This window comes from Herpailurus yagouaroundi, unplaced genomic scaffold, assembly GCF_014898765.1.
Source record: "Herpailurus yagouaroundi ecotype Mexico unplaced genomic scaffold, PumYag 203, whole genome shotgun sequence".
Taxonomy (NCBI): domain Eukaryota; kingdom Metazoa; phylum Chordata; class Mammalia; order Carnivora; family Felidae; genus Herpailurus; species Herpailurus yagouaroundi.
In genome coordinates this window covers 2,931,812-2,950,526 of record NW_024412434.1, presented here as the reverse complement: position 1 = coordinate 2,950,526, position 18,715 = coordinate 2,931,812, and the positions used below count along the sequence as shown (strand labels likewise).

The window sequence follows — 18,715 nt, the reverse complement described above, 5'->3', positions numbered from 1 at the left end:
CCATTTAAACATAAAATGAAGGTGATTGCAATTAACTCATGTTTTCCAACCCCGGCACGTGATCTTACCAGTCTGCTGAATCACTGATTGCAGCCTTAGCCCATGCGCCAGCGTCTGTGGTCACAAACCCCACGTCATCATGGGAGCTGGAAGATGACTGGTCAGAGAGATGTGGAGGAAGCACTGGCAACCTGTCATCTTCTATAATGACAGTGTCATCTTGGGGCATGTTCACTGTGGGGGACAGCTGGTATTTACCTGCCCAGTGGAAAAAAAAGTAAGAGAAATTCTAGATATCCATCTAGATATCCATTATGTGTATTCATGTTAATACTTTACAACACTAGAAAAACTCTACATTTCCAAACATCTGTTCAACCTGGTGGAACAACATAGAATGAAGGAAATTGATTTTTCATAAATAAATGTCCAGCGGAGGCCTCAAGTCCGCTCCCTCCTCTGACATCGCAGCTATGTAGCTCTCGGCACAGTATTCAATTTCGCTGGTTTCAAGTTTCCTAACGCCAAAGATGATCTCCAGAATGTCTTCTAAAGTAAAAATGCTACACAGATTCTAAGTTGCAAAAGTCCTTTGAAAAATTTTACCAGGAAATTTATAGGGAAGCCCTGCAGACTTACATCAATCATTCACCCATTCATTCACTGGGACATACCACATAGCAAGTATGTAAGAAAGACTTAAATCTCGGCCCCCAAACAGCTCACACCCTAGAGAAAGAGACAGACATACAAAAACTGATAAGTGATTGGTGCTGTGAAGGATGTGCTCAAAGTACTATGGCATTCACTTGTGCTGTAATTGCCTGGGTAGCTGAAGGCAGAGAATGCTGGGGATCTTAACAAAAGTTAACATCACAGTCGGGCTTTGAATGATGAATATGATCTTTTCTGCTGGGAGAAATGAGGACATTGATTTTAGACATCGGCAACTACATCATTAAATTCATGATGGAGAAAAGCTCACAGTGCATTCTGGTGACACTTCAAAGATGAGTACATGCAGAATCAAGGCCTTGTGGGGAGACGGCAAGAGTGATCTCGAAAAGATTAAGATCTAACTGCCTAGGGGCGCCTGGGTGGCTCAGTCGGTTGAGCGGCCGACTTTGGCTCAGGTCATGATCTCGCAGTCCGTGAGTTTGAGCCCCGCGTTGGGCTCTGTGCTGACAGCTCAGAGCCTGGAGCCTGTTTCAGATTCTGTGTCTCCCTCTCTCTGACCCTCCCCTGTTCATGCTCTGTCTCTTTCTGTCTCAAAAATAATTAAACGTTAAAAAAAAAAAAAAAGATCTAACTGCCCAAATTTTCAGGCCGAGCCTGTACATTTTCATTTATTCAATTTGGATATAGCATTCTTGGTAAAGAAAGACTCTCTACTGTCTACTGTGATCAGTTTCTTTCAGGAAAATCTGCTCAGGTGCATGGGTCAGCATGACAGATGTTTATATTTCTTGGGACGAAATTATGATTCAAGTCGTGAATCCTTAAAGATAAAGCTGGGGTCCAAATGATGCCATCTTCCTCCCGAAAGCACCCATACTTCTTCTGGCTTCCTCCTCAAAAACTGTGCCATAATTTTGAATAAGAACTCATTGTGCAAGGCTTGGGTCCAAGTGGATATGTCATGAGAGGCCATACTCACAGAAACAAACAACACAATATGATGCAGGCCCACTGGCCTGGCTCTCTCAACAAAGCAAGAATTGACAATTTCCCTGTCACTTTACAGCAGGAGGGGAAAACTCTCATTTTAAGTCCAATATCCCAATCTGGTAAGCCAGCTTTACTGGCTCCTACCCAAATAAAACGGAATGCTGTATTTTCCCTTCTACAAGCACCATTTTATACTTTACATGGAGCCCACTTCGGATTCTGGGTCTCCCTCTCTCTGCTCTTCCCCTGTTCACACTCTGTCTCTCTCTCTCTCTCTCTCAAAAGTAAAAATAAACACTTTAAAACATTAAAAAAACATAAAAGAGCACAACAGCAATATGTGGAGAGTTTTTAACATTTTAACATCAGTCTTAAGATCTAATTTTTAAGATAAACATTCATAAGAATGTACAAATGATGATTTTTTTGTTTTCACATTATTTTGGCAATTATGGGATGGCATATATAGGCTTGAAGGATTTTAAAGATATATATCATTCTAGACCTTTAACAAAGGAAAAATTTTAGGTTGATACATATCTTTCCAGGACAACCCATAGAAGAAGACATGTTAGAAATTTCAAGTGTATTCATCATCTAGCACCAACTACTTTATTATAGAAATACTATATGCTCACTGAAATATCAACACAGCTTTTTATCAAGGAAAACACTCTGTTTTGATTTGACATGTGTTCGTTTTGAGAAACTGTGAAAACTAGCAACTTTTTATGAATGCTCATGATTATAAAGCAAATCAAATGTAATACTTCATTGTTTTCCTCTCCTGAATTCAAATCACTCATTTACTACTTGAGTTTTTGGACTTTAGTACAGAAAGACAGAAATCTGTCCAAAAAATTATCATTCACAAATAAGGTTGGACATTCTAGTACTATTACCAAAAGAAATATGTCCTTCTCAAGACATACTTTTTTTGCCCAAAAAGTGTACAGAATGACAAAACCAGTTATGCCTGACAGCTCACCACTGACAAGGCACGTGTCACAGCATTAAATGCCAAGTCCTCACAAAGGCAAAATTTAATGAAAGGAAAAATCACGATGTAATTACAGTGCACTCGTTTTTAAAAACAAAAACTAAAACTCCTGGGTTTACACAATATATTCTGAGAGACAGCCTAATAAGCAATATGGAACACTGAATGGCTCTTCATATGACAATCCTTTTTTATAATATGCTGTTTTGAGTAGAAATATTGTACCGTAAGTGATCCAAAATTTTAGGCATAAATGGCAAGAAACTTTCCTAATAGTAAGAAAATAATTTAGCTTTTTTCTCTCACCCATGTTTCTGGGGGCTAATATTTCAAAGATTTGAGAATTCACATTTTTCATCAATTTCCCACTTCTTAACATGCTTGCCAGGAATTGCGGTTTCTGAACCTGGAGGCAGGAATATACAGGGAGTAATGGACAACTCAATTATCAAACTACATGTTTAACAAACTCCACCTAAACAATACCTCTTAATGATGTGTGCTGGTACAGGGCACATCATCAACGTGAAACCTTCCAAGGGTGACTTGAGAAGCCTGTGATCTGTTTTTAGATGGATAAATATTCCTCCTTCCTCAACTAGTTAACCAACAAACTATAAACTAAAATTTAAACCAGTCAATATCTTAAAGAGGAGTGAAACAATGAGATACAGATGATTGGTCACTAAACGTTTATTCATTGGTACATTTACATAGAAGGCAACACCATTAATGACACTAGAAACAGATGAAAAGTTTTCCAGTGATTTGACTCACAATAAAAACGACATTAATGTTCCATTTTTCTGTGTTGAATTTCTAACATGATAAAAACAAGCTGAACAAAAGTATTATTTAAACTCACCACAAATCTATGAATATAAAAACTACTGAGATTAAATTCTAACATGAATACACCAGATTTGGGGTTGCTTTAAAAAGAAAATTTGGGGAAAAAAAATTAAGGTTCCATGTCCCCAAATGTCAACTTGTGATGTATTTGGGCGAGAGTATTGGTTAAATTAACCATGCCTCTTATTGTTTTGTGATTATTAGATTAAGATAGTCCAGCAATTTGTAAAAAAAAAAATTTAAGGCTTTTGTAAAAAAGAAATCGTAGGTAGGATCTCCAGAGATTTCTTTTCGATGAATATCCGTGATAGTGGCAAGTAGGTCCATACAGAAGACATTTGAAGAAATCTTGCCTTGGTGACAACTCTGGTTGATTAGACCACAAGCTAGGAGGACCGATGAAGGTTGAAGTAGTGTGGGACTCGGGACTCAGAAAAAAACACATCCTAACTGATTTAGAAACACAGAAACCTGTGGCTTCAGACTTGTCACTTAATTTCCCTGATCCCTAATTCCTCTGAACAGAAGATAATTCAGTTGGAGTAGATACCTAAGGTTATTTTCAAAGGTGAGGTTTTGATTTTTAGATCACTTTGTTTGCCAGAATAGAACAGATTCTGGAGGCTGCCTAATGTCTTTTGCTTAAAGATGTAGATATTTATAAATTGATGTTAATAAAGAATGGATGTCACTAATAGTTATTGTGTGGTCTCAGTATTCCCCAGAGAGGTCTACTTTTAGAAACAGGAAATAACCAAAAACAACATAAAACAAAAAATCACCATGGGATCTTGTGACTTTGTTCCTTTATCTGTTAAGTGGGAAAGTGTGGCTGATGACCCCTGACATCCTTCCAAGTCTAACATCTCTTCCTATTTTGATCTATTTTTTTTAGAAGCTTCCCTCCTGAGATGTGTTCCCACAGAAATGAGTTAGAAAGCCGCAAAGCTCCTTTTTGGTCTAGAGTCTCACATGATGAATTTTCACAGGTGAAAACTCACCCTGTTTGCATAAAATTAGTCATTTCTTAAAGTAATAAGCTGGAATTTCAATACAAAGCTCTAGTTGAATCATAGCAGATCATGAAGTAAATACCACCATGTCCACAAGTGTGTATGTAGGAGTTATTCTAAACATACAAAAGACAACCTGTAACCACACAAGAGCTACCTGAGAAACTTCCATGTACCTAGGTAATGTGCAAATCAATACATACTAGCGCGAATGATTTAGGCTAATAGAATTCAATGCTCTAGTATCTTATATTTGGTACCTTGTTTTGGCATTTTCTTGTCAGCTAACATCTTTTCCATGATTTCTAATTTTAGCAAACTATTTGTTTCTTAGGGTCGCTGATATTGGAATAGGGAACGATGAAGACTGAGGAATTCTCAAATTTGCAAAACTCAAGACATGGGATCGGGTTACGCATATACATTTCTCAGGGCAAAACTATACAGGATCCCTAGTTTCCAGTTTAATGTGTAAAAGCTAGCTTAAGAAAATATCTAAATCATTCAACACTAACTTGGCCTATCATCAGAGGGTAAAGAGTCTGCCACCCCCACTCCCAAAGGGCATGCACAGTACATCACAGAGCACATAGCTGGGAGGGAAGTGCTGCCCAGGGGAAAGCATCTGGAGTCTGAAAAGTCCATTCCATTTCTAGCAGGGGGAGGGGAAAACAACAGTAATACGAACTGAAGTGGACTAACGAAGCCACAGCTAACAAAATCAGGGCAAACAGACTATGAAGAAAATGACGGAATCCTTAACCCATATAGACAACATTTCAAAAGGTCACTAGGTGAATTTTGGGTTTTTTTGGTTTTTTAGTTTTAGTTTTTCGCCTTCCTCTGAAGCATCAGGGATTGGAGGCAGGACGCAGGTTACAGGAACTGGTGGACCAATGGTCTGATTCAGTATGGCAAGTCCTATGTTCCTATAATAAAGGGGAAATTACAGCGTATCACTTTGTATGCACACAGATCCAGGGACACATGCACTCTCTTTCTCTCTCAAGGGTCTGAATTTTCATCAGTGAAAAAAGTATTTAACAAAGATAAAGTTTTACACCAAAACCAAGAAAGTATGGAAAATTCAACAGCAGTGAAAAGAGTGATCATTAATAAGCAAAGATTAATGTGGTGAACTATGTACAATGTGTGTCACCGAACAGGTGTAGAATGGTTTTTAGTATCCTTCCTCTACTTCCATTTATGCCAACCTGGCAAAAGAAAAAATATTGACAAAGTAAAAGCAGAAGGCTGGCAGGTCTAAGTTCTATGTGCAACAGAATAAGAAATTGAGAATTTATCAATTTTTCCAAACCAGAAAGCTAGAAAGTCCAAAGGAAGAACAGAAAATTCTATTAGCCTTGTTTATGTGTTTTTCCTGTCTTGCCCAGAAGAGAGTTCTGTGTATGCAGAGATTGTGTCTTTCTCATTTTTGTATCTAGAGCAATAGTATACACACAAATGTCTTGTCAATAGCAGGCTTTCCAGAAACGTCCACTGATGAATGAAATAAATTCTTGCTCCAATGAGGCTTCATAATGGAAACCTGATTTGTATTAAATCTTCATTAAATGTATCAAAATGGAGTTAAATTTAGGGTTTTACTTGGGAGCCTTGTGACACATACCAGCGATAAAAGTGTTTTATGTCAGGTGCTATTTTAATCAAAACAGTTTCGTAGGTTTTAAATTTGAGAACTCTCACAAGTTAATCCCAAGATGAGCAACTCAGTAAATCCAACCACTCCTGTGGCAAAGCAAGTCTTTATTAACTGGATCTGTTAGTAGAAAGCTGAACCGCTGCAGAGCAAGCGCTAATGACCTCATTACCCACTGGGGCTGTGCAGACAGCACGGTGTCGCATCTAAACAAAGGATGCAAAAAACTAGCTTCCAGATTTTAAAATGAGGGCTTTGAAAAAGTAGAGATGCAATTAAAAAATGGTAACATCCTATTAAGCACATACCAAATAAATGCGAATATTTCATATACATGCAAATGTGTAGATATGTATTTGTTCCTCTCCCTCTAAACAGTGCTGCTGTGGGAAGAGATTCAACTTTTGAATTCTTCTTGCCCCACACTACTACATTTTGATTTTTTCCTAAAACCTGGCTTCACTTCTTATTTCAAACAAGCTAAAAATATCTTGATCACTGAAAATATTACCATGTGACTCCTTTCTTTTCTTTTTGCCCCACACGTTACAGGATCTAAAATTCACTTAACAAAATCAATGTATTGATTTACTCTCTTCACATTAACACTTCCTGGATGATTATAATGAACCTACTCTTTTTCCTCTTGAAAACATGGGCCTCCTTTACATTAATATTACATTAATAACCTCCCAGTGAACCAGGAAAGCATAAAAATAAGTTGTGATAAACAGAATTTTACCTGACTCACCCATTATCCTACTGAGTGCAGCATTTCTCGTGGGTGATTCATCGAGCCCCTCAATCCCACTGTAGAGGGAATGGGAGATTCTTCGTTCTCGATCATCCAATACTGTTTCAATGGGCAGCTCAGGTCCAGAGGGGCTCCCAGGTGACTTCAGCTATAGAGAAAAGGGGGCAAGGGAAAATCAGTACTGGAGGCCCATTAGCAGCATGGGGGAATTATAACAACTTGCCCAAGGCCTGTATCCAACTGGGTACCAAATGAACTAGAACTTTTCACCCTGTACCAAAATAATTTGTGATGACAGCTCTGCCTAATGACCAACTTTCCGTGCCACTTTACACTGTGCCTCCCATGAAGTTCTGTCAGACTGCAGCCATTGGAGGAAAAATATGTATATTAAAAGCTTTTTTTCATAACTTATTTTGCTGCTTATTTTTTCAATTTGACTGTTAGTATCGGTTGAAGTCAATTTAAGTTATGGTTTAATTCAGAATTCTTTATGAGATGTTGCTCTGCACAAAGGATGCTTTATCAGAATGGAAGCTGGAACTCAGCTACATGATTTAGACCTATGGTAGGTAAATACACCTAACAATTAGCACACATCTCTGCGTGTGCTGCAAGAATTACTGCCTACTCTACAAGACCTCAAGACCACTTGTGAGCTTGGGTGTCTTGAACAATTCAATGAGCCTATATTTCTTTGGCTAGAAATTGGGGAAAAAAATCATTCTATTCTCTTACTATAATCTTAAATATAAGGTAGTAAGTAACTGAAAAAAAAACACTTTAACAGCAGACAAACAATATAGAAGTAGGGATCGAATATTCTAATGAAGCAAAGATGTGTATGTCACAAACACAGACAATCTACTAAGCAAAGAATATAGGTCAATTTTTATCACCACGAATGAAAACAGTATGTGGCATTCTTTAAAATTCTGTGCCTCCAAGTCAGATTCTTCACAAAAATAATATGAATAAGGAACCTATGTTCATAAGGCCTTGAAACAAATCTGCTTCGAGGAAGAACAAAGCACACTTAACTGCAGTCGTCCAAATGTGGGCTCTGGGGTTAACCCCGTGGACTAATATTGCGTGACGCTTGGTGTTGGCTTGCAGCCAGAGACAAAGAGGGCTTGGCGGGAGGGTTCTGGGGGGAGCAGCACAACACGGCAAAGTGGGAGAGAGTTTGCACATTCCAAACAGATGAAACCACAGCCGTTGTGGTTCCTTCATCTGAACAAATTATTATTTCTGTTAGAAGCTATCATCTGTTTAATATAAATGAGATATTTAATGAAGTTCCGAATTGTAGACTTATCTCTCCCAGTTTGATAAGCACTGGGGAGATTTAATGCATTGAAGGGTCAACACAATTACAATTGGAGGCACGTCAAACTGCAGGAGCATAATCAACTCGCAGCACTAGTGAATTAGACTCAATAAGGTTTAAATTGTGAAATGAGGATTTGTTTTATTAGTTTCTTTTTTTTTTAAATTGCAGATTACAACTGACAGCTTTACAGAAAAGTAAATTAAGTATTCAAGGTCTCTGATGTAAAAAAACAAAAGAACATTTTCTGAAAGAATACTGTGCTTAAATTCCAAGGTACTTTGGGAGGTAAAAACAAAAGCCGATACCCTATGCCTTTAAGAACAAGTATGTTTGAAAATTTTAAATGAGCACATATATTAAAGAGACTTGCTATACAAGTCTCTCTACAAGACCTGCTTGCTATAGAATTTATTTGATCATAAGACAAACAACATATCCTCACATTTGCTTAACAGATGCATTTCATTGAACCATACAACTGCAATCTTCTAGATGGTAAAATCCTTGTACAGCTATTCATGAGAAATCCCTAAATAATCTAAGAGGCTATTTTAGAATTTTAGGAAATCAAATAAAAATTCCATTTAGAAAATAGCACATGCAGGCTTTCTAGAAAAAAAAAACCAGTAAGGTGCCTGTTCAGAAAGAACCTCACACTTGAACATTTCATGGGAAAGAGTCTTCATGTCCCCTACCTCCCTAACCATGTCTAATTTACATCTAAAAAGACAGATTTAAATGAAGACATCAATAGCCTACTACATAAATATTTAACAGAGGATACAATGCCTTTTAATTTCTTTTAAAAAAAAAAAAAAGCCTGATTGGGGAGAACAGTTTTGTTTTAAATCTTCTGATGATTTTGTTGTTGTTGTACGAAAGCCAGTTTAAGAACGAGAAACATGCCACTGTGGCACTATGGCAGCACAGACAGGCAGGGCCGCCTTCAGTCCTGAAGAATGGCCCAGAATGGCCCTACAATCTGGGCCTCTCCCAGGCCCTGCAAGTCTCCTTACGTAAAAACCTTATCCAAATTAAACTTCATTAGAAGAAGAAAGGCAAATAAAAGATCTGCAATTTTCACTTTGTAACTTGTTCAAAGTGCAAAAATGTTCTTCAGTCCAACTTCAGTGCCGAGTAGGGGTAGTTGTGCTGGACCCCCCTCAGCTCCATCTCTAGAAACACAGGAAAGCCTTTCCACCCCTTAAAGAAAAATTAGCTCTTGGTTGTAGTAAGATAACTCACATTGGGTAGGAGTGGATATGGATACAGTCATTCTCTAACGTAATACAGACATGTCTATCACAGGTCAAAAAACAGTTTACACTCCCTGTCCCGGATATGTTTCACTTTGTGGTCATCGTCCTCACAAAATAAAAAGCTAAGTGAATAATAAAGATTCATGTGAATCAATATTTATCATAACTTCATTTACAAAGGTATAAAATTAGGAATTACCCCAATACTGAAAAACAATGTAAATGTAATACTCTCTTAGATAAGATACCCAAACAATGATATATTGCTTTTATAATCAGAAAATACAAATGCTATTTAATAACAAAGAAACTGGATATTGTCCAATGAATATGCTTTTCATTATATACTTGGACTACCTTTCTGAGGAATAGTTAAAATCCTGGCTTCTTTTAAAAAGCTAATATAATTTCTGTGGGGGGTTAGTAAATTCTCACGTTCATGTAGGTAAGCATTAATGGGTCAAATGAGGTCTTTCACATAAAGAAAATGTATCCCACCATCTTGACTATAAGCCTTGAAAACCTGGCATAGATATGGCCCTAATCTTCTACATCAAACTTAAGACTGAGTTCTAGTTAACAATCTGCATACTCTTATTATTCGATATTTCAGTATTTATGGGCTTATTCTATTTTATCCCCAACGCCTGGCACAGAGCAGGTACTGGGTAAATAACTGGGCGAATAAATTCATTTCCAAGTAAACGACTCAGATTTTCCTCAAAATGGTTTGGAGATTTATACATGTGAGGCCATGTGGAAGCAAGCCTAAAGCTGAGGGCACAGTACAATGTTGAAATACAGCAACTGAGCCTACATTACAATTCTGTGTTGTGGAAAGTACTAACATCTGAAGGACAGGTAAACACAAAACAATGAATAAAAGGGCAGGCTTGGGTTTTGGAGAAGAGTGGCCAGTTTAGGCTCTGCTATCAATCAGGACAGCATTTCAGCTCCTCTGCACCCTGCTCTGCCGCGTGGGCAACAGCAAGGATCAGAGCGGTAATGTAAGTTCCCCCAAGTCATTCTGCCTGTAAGCAGCACACCCAGAATGTAAGGGAAGGTCTGACGCTAAAGCCCATGCTTTATTGTATGCTGCCTCTTAACACAACCGGAATACAAAGTGCCTGAACAACACAATCACAATCAATTAGGCCCACTCACATGCATAAGATGAATGGGCACCCTGCTTCTAAATTACTTTGCCACTACCTTGGCCTTGCAGCCATTAAACAAATCGTTTGACCTTTCTGCATTTATTTCTTAATATATAAAGTGAAGAGAGCCATAAATGATACCTTAGGCCCCTTCCTATTTTAATATGGCTTTCTAATTCTAAGAGGATTAAATGTACAGAGAGAACTCATTTTAAAGTAGTCCTTGATGACTAACTAGATCCTTCAGCCTGGGGTGTAAGACAAAGCTCACCTGGTCCCATTCTCAACAAGTACTAAGGCAAGGCTTTGTATGAAATCACGTCTAACACCAATATAATGAGATGACTGTAAGCTATGTTAGACTGCAGTAATTTCTAAAATATTAATTTCCTTGGGACATCTACAATCAGCATAATTCTCACACACAGGTTACTTTCAATCCTCAAGGGATGATGTCAGGTATTTACTCCCATATCTCCTTCTAGGTCCTCAACAAATGTGTCCTTTGTGATGATACCCAGTGTTTCTGCCTCTTGCTTTATGTATTTTTTTTCCAGTGGAAAGAATGTCAGGACTTACAAAATTTGTCTCCAAAAAAGTCAATCCATCAATCAGGAGCACAAAACAAGGGAAAGCCATTTTTCTCTTTTTTCCTAAAGAAACAATTATTGCTTATGAGATGTTTTAAATGTAGTTAAGCAAGAACATTAGATCCAAGGAAAGCAAAGGAAATTCAGAATCACTGCCAAAATATTAATTTGGTTACCATGCCTGATGTTTTCTTTTTTTTTTTTATTTAGAACTTCAGTCTTTAATATTAACTAAGTTATCTCTTCTTTTTTTCTTTTCTATTCTATTCTATTCTATTCTATTCTATTCTATTCTATTCTATTCTAATTTTAGACACAGAGAGAGAGTATGAGCAGGAGAGGGGCAGAGGCAGGGGGAAAATCTCAAGCAGCCTCTACTTTTCAGTGTGGAGTCTAATGCAGGGCTTGATGACCTGAGCTGAAATCAAGTCAGATGCTCAAGCAGCCGAGCCCCCAGACACCCCTGTTAGCTCTTCTCAAAACACAAGACTCTCCAGGATTATTTCCCTTATCATTCAGTTCATGCTTAGGTGTCTACTCTGGGTTGTACCTCAGTGATGGAGAGAGAGAAACATGACAGATGGACAACATCTTGGACATATCAGAATTTACAGGCCTCATGAAAGAAAACCAAAAAGGGAACTAAGACAGCGTAAATGCTGCTAGGTGGAGGCAAGTACTCGCACCCCGGAAACACCCCGGTGAGAGAAACTAAAATCTAAAGGCTGTCTTTGTGAGGACAAGGAGCAGAATGGGCTCATGGGGAAAACTTGGAGGTGAGAGAGTATCATGTGTCTAAGAAAGTGCAAAGAGTGCTGAGTAGCTCAAGCAGACTGCACAGGAAGTTTCCACATGTCCCAGTGGGCTGTGTGATGGAGACGGGCATCTGTCCTGGACAGGCTGAAAACGTCCCGAAGGGATATCAGATGAAAGGGACATGAGCAATTTGTTTTGTGAAAAAACCTGCCTTACTGCAGTGTGGAGAATGGACCAAGGAAGAAATCCCTGTAGAGGCTTTGGCACTGACCCCAGCAAGACCATGGGCCTAGAGTGGGGCAATAGCAGAGCGGCTGCAGAAGAGTGGGTTGAGGAGAGAGAGGTTCTGGAAACAGAGGCGATAGAGACAGGAAAGGCATTTGAGAGGTGAAGAGTGATCCCCCTTCTCCATCTTCTACAACTGAAAGAGCAGTGGTGTGGTTTATAGGGTGGGGGGAGGCAAGACAGGATAGAGGAAGCCAGCAGCGTTGGGGGCTGGTGAATGAGGTGCCTGAGCCACAAACCAGCAAGTATCTCCATGGGCAGTTAGACAGAGGGATCTGGAACTGGAACAGAATTCTGAGCTGGGGACAGGGTTATGGGAACCATAATAGCATCACTGGTACCCGAAGATGTCCCAGGGAGCATGTGTGGAATAAGAAACAGCCCAGGGAAAGTTTTGAGAAGTACTAACAATAAAAGAACAGGCAGAAATAAATGAACCTCAAAGGAGAGAGAAGAGCCAGAGGGAAGGAGGAGAAAAATGGGGAGAGCAGGTTAAGAAAAGATTCAAGATGGGTGGTGTTCCAAGATTCCTGAAAGGCCAAGCAAAAGAGACTGAGAAACCTCTTCCCAAGAACATCTCCAAGTGTGCTGTTCAGTGAAATTCAGGCGAAGATGATACCTAGAGTGGAGAGTTGACAAAAAATGTTTGAATAAAAATATTAAGATAATATATGACACTTCCTTCATACAAGAAAAGGGCAAGGAAAGAGGTAACAATGTACAATTTTCTTTTGCAAATTCTCATCTTCTCTGGCTTGAAATTAAGTATGCAAACCCTTGATTTAAAGATGAGTTAGTAAAATATAATTTTGTGATGTTGTCAAAGACCGGACTCTGTGGCTGACTAATAGACCCAGAAGGACAGAACTCAAAGCACATTATTTTGGCTTGAGGTTCATTCATGACAAGATACCGTATGCTTATATCAATATTTACTGTAACACAATTTACACATACTCTCTTGTAATTCAGAGAGATGTTTTTCCAAAGGTAATATATAACATAAGTACCACAGCAGCAAAATCATGTCTTATGCCTTATGGGAAGCTGAACTGAGCTCTTCTGTCTTCATATAATTCTTTAGTTAAATCCTGTCAGTACAAAAGGCTTCTCGGTAGTATTACAAAGAAAGCACAGCACTCATGATAAGATTTTTTTTGATATAATTGTTTTATAAGCTTATACCCTCCTAAGAAATAGTAATAACCAGCAATGTATGAAAATGATACCATAAGGAATATTGAATATTAAAGTCTATTACTATCTATTGCAGCTGTTCCCTTACTTAAATCATTTCATTCACATAAATTCATATGCAGAAGTGAATGAGACACAGAAATATTTCAGTGGGATTCCAATTTCATGTGTTTTACAGGACAACAGGGAATAAAATCAGTGCTTTTATCAAAACATTTTCAGGCTGGTACAGGTTTGCTCTGCTACTGCTTGGGGAACAACGAGGAACCATCTGAATCAGGGGAAAGCATGTCCAGATTCAGAATGCTGGTCTTCAGTGATATTCATATGTTTTCAGTGTCCCTAGAACTCTAATCCAATGTTTATCTGTCAGGGAAAACTTTGAGAAGGTGTTACAAATTCTAATTTATTTTAAGAGGGACTGAGAATATGATATATTCTGCAGCAGAATTTAAGTTCTAGGAGAGAAGGAGCATGGTATGTTTTTAATCACTGCCATATGCCAACGATCTAACACACTTCCTGTATATAGTAGATTAGTAGATGCTCAATAAATGTCTGCCGGAGAATACTGTCCTGTGAATGTGAAGTCCTTCAGGTTTAGAAAAAGACCTAATAAAGAGCAGTATACTTGTGAACTTACTGTGGAGACTTTTCATTTAGCACTTCAAAGGATCTGCATTTTATTTTTTTAATGTCTATTTATTTATTTTGAGACAGACAGAGAGAGAGAGAGAGAGAGAGAGAGAGAGAGAGGGAGGGAGGGAAGAGGAGGGACAGAGAGAGAGGGAGTTCAAACCCACAAACCATGCTATCATGATCTGAGCGAAATCCAGAGTCGAACACTTAACCAGCTGAGCCACCCAGGTGCCCCTATAGGACTTATATTTAAAAAATCATTTAATAATTTTTGAGACAAAATAATAAATTTTGGCATCAAATACAAACTCTACGTCTCAGGAAAACCATTCCAGTAGGCTACTCTGAGGGATTAGCATTTATATTTATATTACGAAAGTGAATTTTTATCTTATGAAAGTGAATTTTAAGTTAAGGTTCAGTGTTCCCTTGTTACGGAAATTAACTGTTTATTGTTAACAAATTCTCCATTTGAAAAATAAAAACAATAAAGAAATAATAGTCAATAACCTTTCCAAAACTGGTCACCTCAACACTGAGTACTCAACTTTCATTGCAAAATAGGAATATACTACAGGATGGCATGAGTGGTCAAGCAATCTGAATAGTTCCACTTTATACATATAACACAGATTTTAAAATTAAGAAAAACACTTAAACCATTTGGATATAATTTTCAGTTTATATGATTTGCTAGGCACTTCCTTTTAGTTGATTTAAAAATGTAGGAAGTTGACATGGCGCCTGGGTGGCTCAGTCGGTTAAGCATCAGACTTCAGCTCAGGTCATGGTCTCACTATTTGTGGGTTCAAAAATCCCCTCATCAGGCTCTGTGCTGACAGCTCGGAGCCTGGAGCCTGCTTCAGATTCTGTGTCTCCCCCCCACCCTCCCTCTTGTCTCTCTCTCTCTAAAATAAAGAGACATTAAAAAAAAATTATTTTTTAATGTGGGGAGTTGAGCATTGGTTAAAAACAAAAACAAACTCTACTTTTTTTTAACAAGCTTTGCTCTATAAATTCTCAGCTCCCACCTATTTCCTATGGATGGCACATAAATTATAACAGAACTATAAACTTTTTTTAGGTTTAATATAATCACATAAATATATAATTCCTGTTAAATTGTCAAATGCCCCATTATGCAAGAAAGTATGTTTCTGCTTAGCAAGTTTTTACAATTTGGGAAAACATGATCATAACCTTCAAGAGAGGATATTCTTCCTACTCGTTCCTAACTACATACCTGCTACATGTATTCAGAGCCAGCCATGGCACTGTGCAATAGATATCACTGAAAAAGCATGCAGTCAAGGGGAAAATATTCAACCCTTTAGTAAAGGAGAAAGGAGACACAGGAGAATAGGAGGGGAGACTTACATTTTTGACAAGGTCACAAGAGAAACAGACTCTCCCCTTTCAGGGGCTTTGAAATAAGCATCCCACTTTGATAAATCAAATGAACAAGCCATTATTTCATTGTTTCTCTCTTCTAGGAACAACACTACTGAACAGAAGAGAAACTGTTGGCTCCCAACAGGAAGGTATGGCCGTTTTCAAAAAGAGAACCAACTGAAGGTGCTTTTAAGATCCCAGTGTTATTTGTTGAGCTGGAGACAGAAATACTAGTGCACACTTAGGGATATTTTGATCACATATTTAAGAGAACAAATCATAGTCCACAGACAATGCAATAAAGAGAGCAAAGATAATTTATAGTGTTTTGAAGCAAAGTCCCAGAACCTGCCATTTTTGTCCAATATTAGGACAAAAACTTAGTCTTATTACAATTTCAAATGCTAGAGTCTTCTTTTCATTTTTTATACTTTACCTCATTGCACTTGCTTATTCGCCTTGCAACAATGAGCTGGATCATTCCTCGCTTGTTCCCTTCAGTGGACATAGACCTTCGGAGGGTTTCCATGGCATCTTGGTTTGTCTTGCCCAACAGGGATTCTCCATTCACTGCTATCAGTTGATCATTCACCCGAAGCCTTCCATCCTGGGAAGAAAACAGGTAGAAATAAGTGCTATTAAATACACTGTTATAAAAGAAGTTGCTTTCTCTTTAGTAAATAAATAAATAAATAAATAAATAAATACAAGGGGGATAAAAAGAGGCTTTAATCCTAATGGATTATGCCCAATTGAACACGAGCACAATAATGTCTAAGCAGCCACTGCAGCCTGTGTCTATTTCAATCATTTATACATTTGTAAACTAAGTCATTATCATAATCTGTTTACCAAAATAGCATACTAATTTAAAGGATACAAAGTGATTACTTTCTTGCTTCCAGAGACACCCATAGAGGTTATTTACAACCCAAGACAAGAAAAAGCTCAAGGCTGTTACACAATTGCAGAGAGGTGCCCCCTTAACAAATAGCCAGGAAACTTTCTCCAGACTGGGGAATAGTCTAGGTGATCCATAGTCAGGGAAGGAGAAGATGAGCTTTACTGCAGGGCAGCTCTGTGCCAGAACCTCCGCTAAGTCTTTGCACAGATTATCTTCTTTCAACTATAAGGGCTACAGGTGGTAAATTCTGTGAGACCAAAAATGGGGACTTGAAGCTATGATTTCATCCCCAAATGAGAGACCACCAAGATTTCTATTAGTTTGATCATGCATGGGCTACTATGAAGAAAACAAAAGACACTTGGTAAGTGTTACAGGGTATCTGAATATGTTGCTCCAAAACACACCATTTTGGCATAAGGACTATTTTGAGCTGAAGGCAACTGAAAAATGGCAGATGGAGAAGGAGCTCTCTGTTCTTCCCTTCTCTGGCTAAGTGCAGGGCATAGAGTTCCTCTTAGGAAGATGTCTCCTTTCCTCTCTCAAACCAGTAAAAAAATGACCCTCATCACGAGAGACACAGAGAGCACTGAGATTAGTCAGCCTACAAAACAGACCGTACAAAATAAACCTTATCTTCCACTAGTTTCTGCCATATATTTACCGTCCTACAATTTGCCACCCCAAAGCCCCAACCCCCTTTTCCTCATCCAATCACTGCTCCACAATTCATTGCCCTTTGCTAAAATGGTATCTAGTTTCTGAGTCTAACCACTTCTTTAGGTTTCTCTTTTCTGTAGAACCCCTGTATGTGGAAAATTTTAAAGATTAACATCAATAAAATTTGTGAATATGCTCTGTTCATCTGTCTTTTGCCAGTTGAATTCACAGGCCATAGATAAAGAACACAAGAGGGTAGAGGAACAAGTAATCCGCCCCCACACTGTGTATATGTTTCCAAGATAGGAATAGGGTTGTACTTAAATATTTTTGTTAATGTGCATAAGCTGGGTAAAGTTAACATTTGCTTACTTTAGATGCTGCTCCTCCATTAATAATGGACTTGACGAAGATTCCCAAATCTGCATGGTTCTCTTTGGACCGGTTACCTTTGACACTGACACCAAGACCCGCTGATCCTGAATCATTAAGTGGAACTTCAAACGTCAGAAATTCCCTGGTACCATCGGGTGTGAGAACAATATCCTCATCTTCTGCTTTCTAGTAGGAAACAAAATTGCACAGCACGTTATATTCCAAAGTTCCTTTCTCATAGCTATTTTTAAAAACTGCTAATGAGCAGTCTGTAATCCTCACACACAGTATTTCCACCAAAGTTCCGTGACAAGATCCATGATAACTGCATCTGCACCCCCTCCAGATGATTCCTGGAACCAGCTGTTAATATTTTCATGTGGCACTTGTTTCAATATTGAAACAAACTCAAACCAGATTCTGAGAAAAGTAGGGAAAAATACAGCTGAAGACTGAAGACATGTAGACTCCTAGAATTTGGGATCTTTTTTTTTTTTTTGGTCTGTTTATATATCCTAAACCACAAAAGTAAAACAGTTAACAGCAGGAATCAAAATAAATAAATACAACTCATTCATCTTTTTATTCACCAGGAATTTCTGATGTTATTAACAGTTTAATATTCACTAATGGTATATCATTTTATTCGCAAATAATAAGTTGTGATGGTACAAAGTCAGCAGAAAAAGGTATTCATTTTCAGAGAGCCACTAGAGAGCTTTAACCTTCAATATCCGTGAGATAGAAACAACATTAGAGAAAAGCTTTCCACAATACCGTACCATACATAATACAGCTGGGGGATAATATCCAAGCAATCCAGCTTAATTAATTAGTTGCATATGCAAGCTTTGATTTCATAACTGTAGTTATCACTGAATAAGAAGACTGTTTCAGAACACAACACATTGAAGACACACCGACTCCTGCCCATTTCCCTAAAGCAGCAAGAAGGAACAAAAGCTGAGAGTATAACCTGATGAGCCGCAGACAGACAGCATGTTCGGTCATCAAAATACTTGTACACACCAGGGACAGAGCAGTCTGTCTTCTGACTTCTCCCAAGTAATCCCACCCATGACCAAGACTTTAACCTCTTATATCTCTACACTGCTCATCTTCAAAGCGGTAAGGACAGAATTCTTTTTCAAAGTTACTATTTCCAACCACATAACAGCTATGTGGCACAGAGCCTTCAAATCACATCGAAATGCCTCAGCT

At 38.2% G+C, this 18,715-nt stretch overlaps 1 protein-coding gene across 18 annotated transcripts in view; it reads right to left on the bottom strand.

The window, feature by feature from the left end:
• The window catches only part of PARD3 (par-3 family cell polarity regulator), a 565,232-nt gene that overhangs the window by 227,099 nt on the left and 319,418 nt on the right, over positions 1–18,715 (bottom strand). For 10 of the 18 annotated variants that reach the window (XM_040451006.1, XM_040451017.1, XM_040451003.1 and 7 more), the window contains 4 exons: positions 17,492–17,680; positions 15,992–16,162; positions 6,936–7,095; positions 69–258 (listed from right to left, as the gene is read on the bottom strand). In XM_040451006.1, the coding sequence (XP_040306940.1) occupies positions 69–258; positions 6,936–7,095; positions 15,992–16,162; positions 17,492–17,680 (710 nt within the window). The remainder of the gene's footprint in view (positions 1–68; positions 259–6,935; positions 7,096–15,991; positions 16,163–17,491; positions 17,681–18,715) is intronic. The other 8 variants (XM_040451004.1, XM_040451011.1, XM_040451008.1 and 5 more) reach the window with 1 other exon arrangement.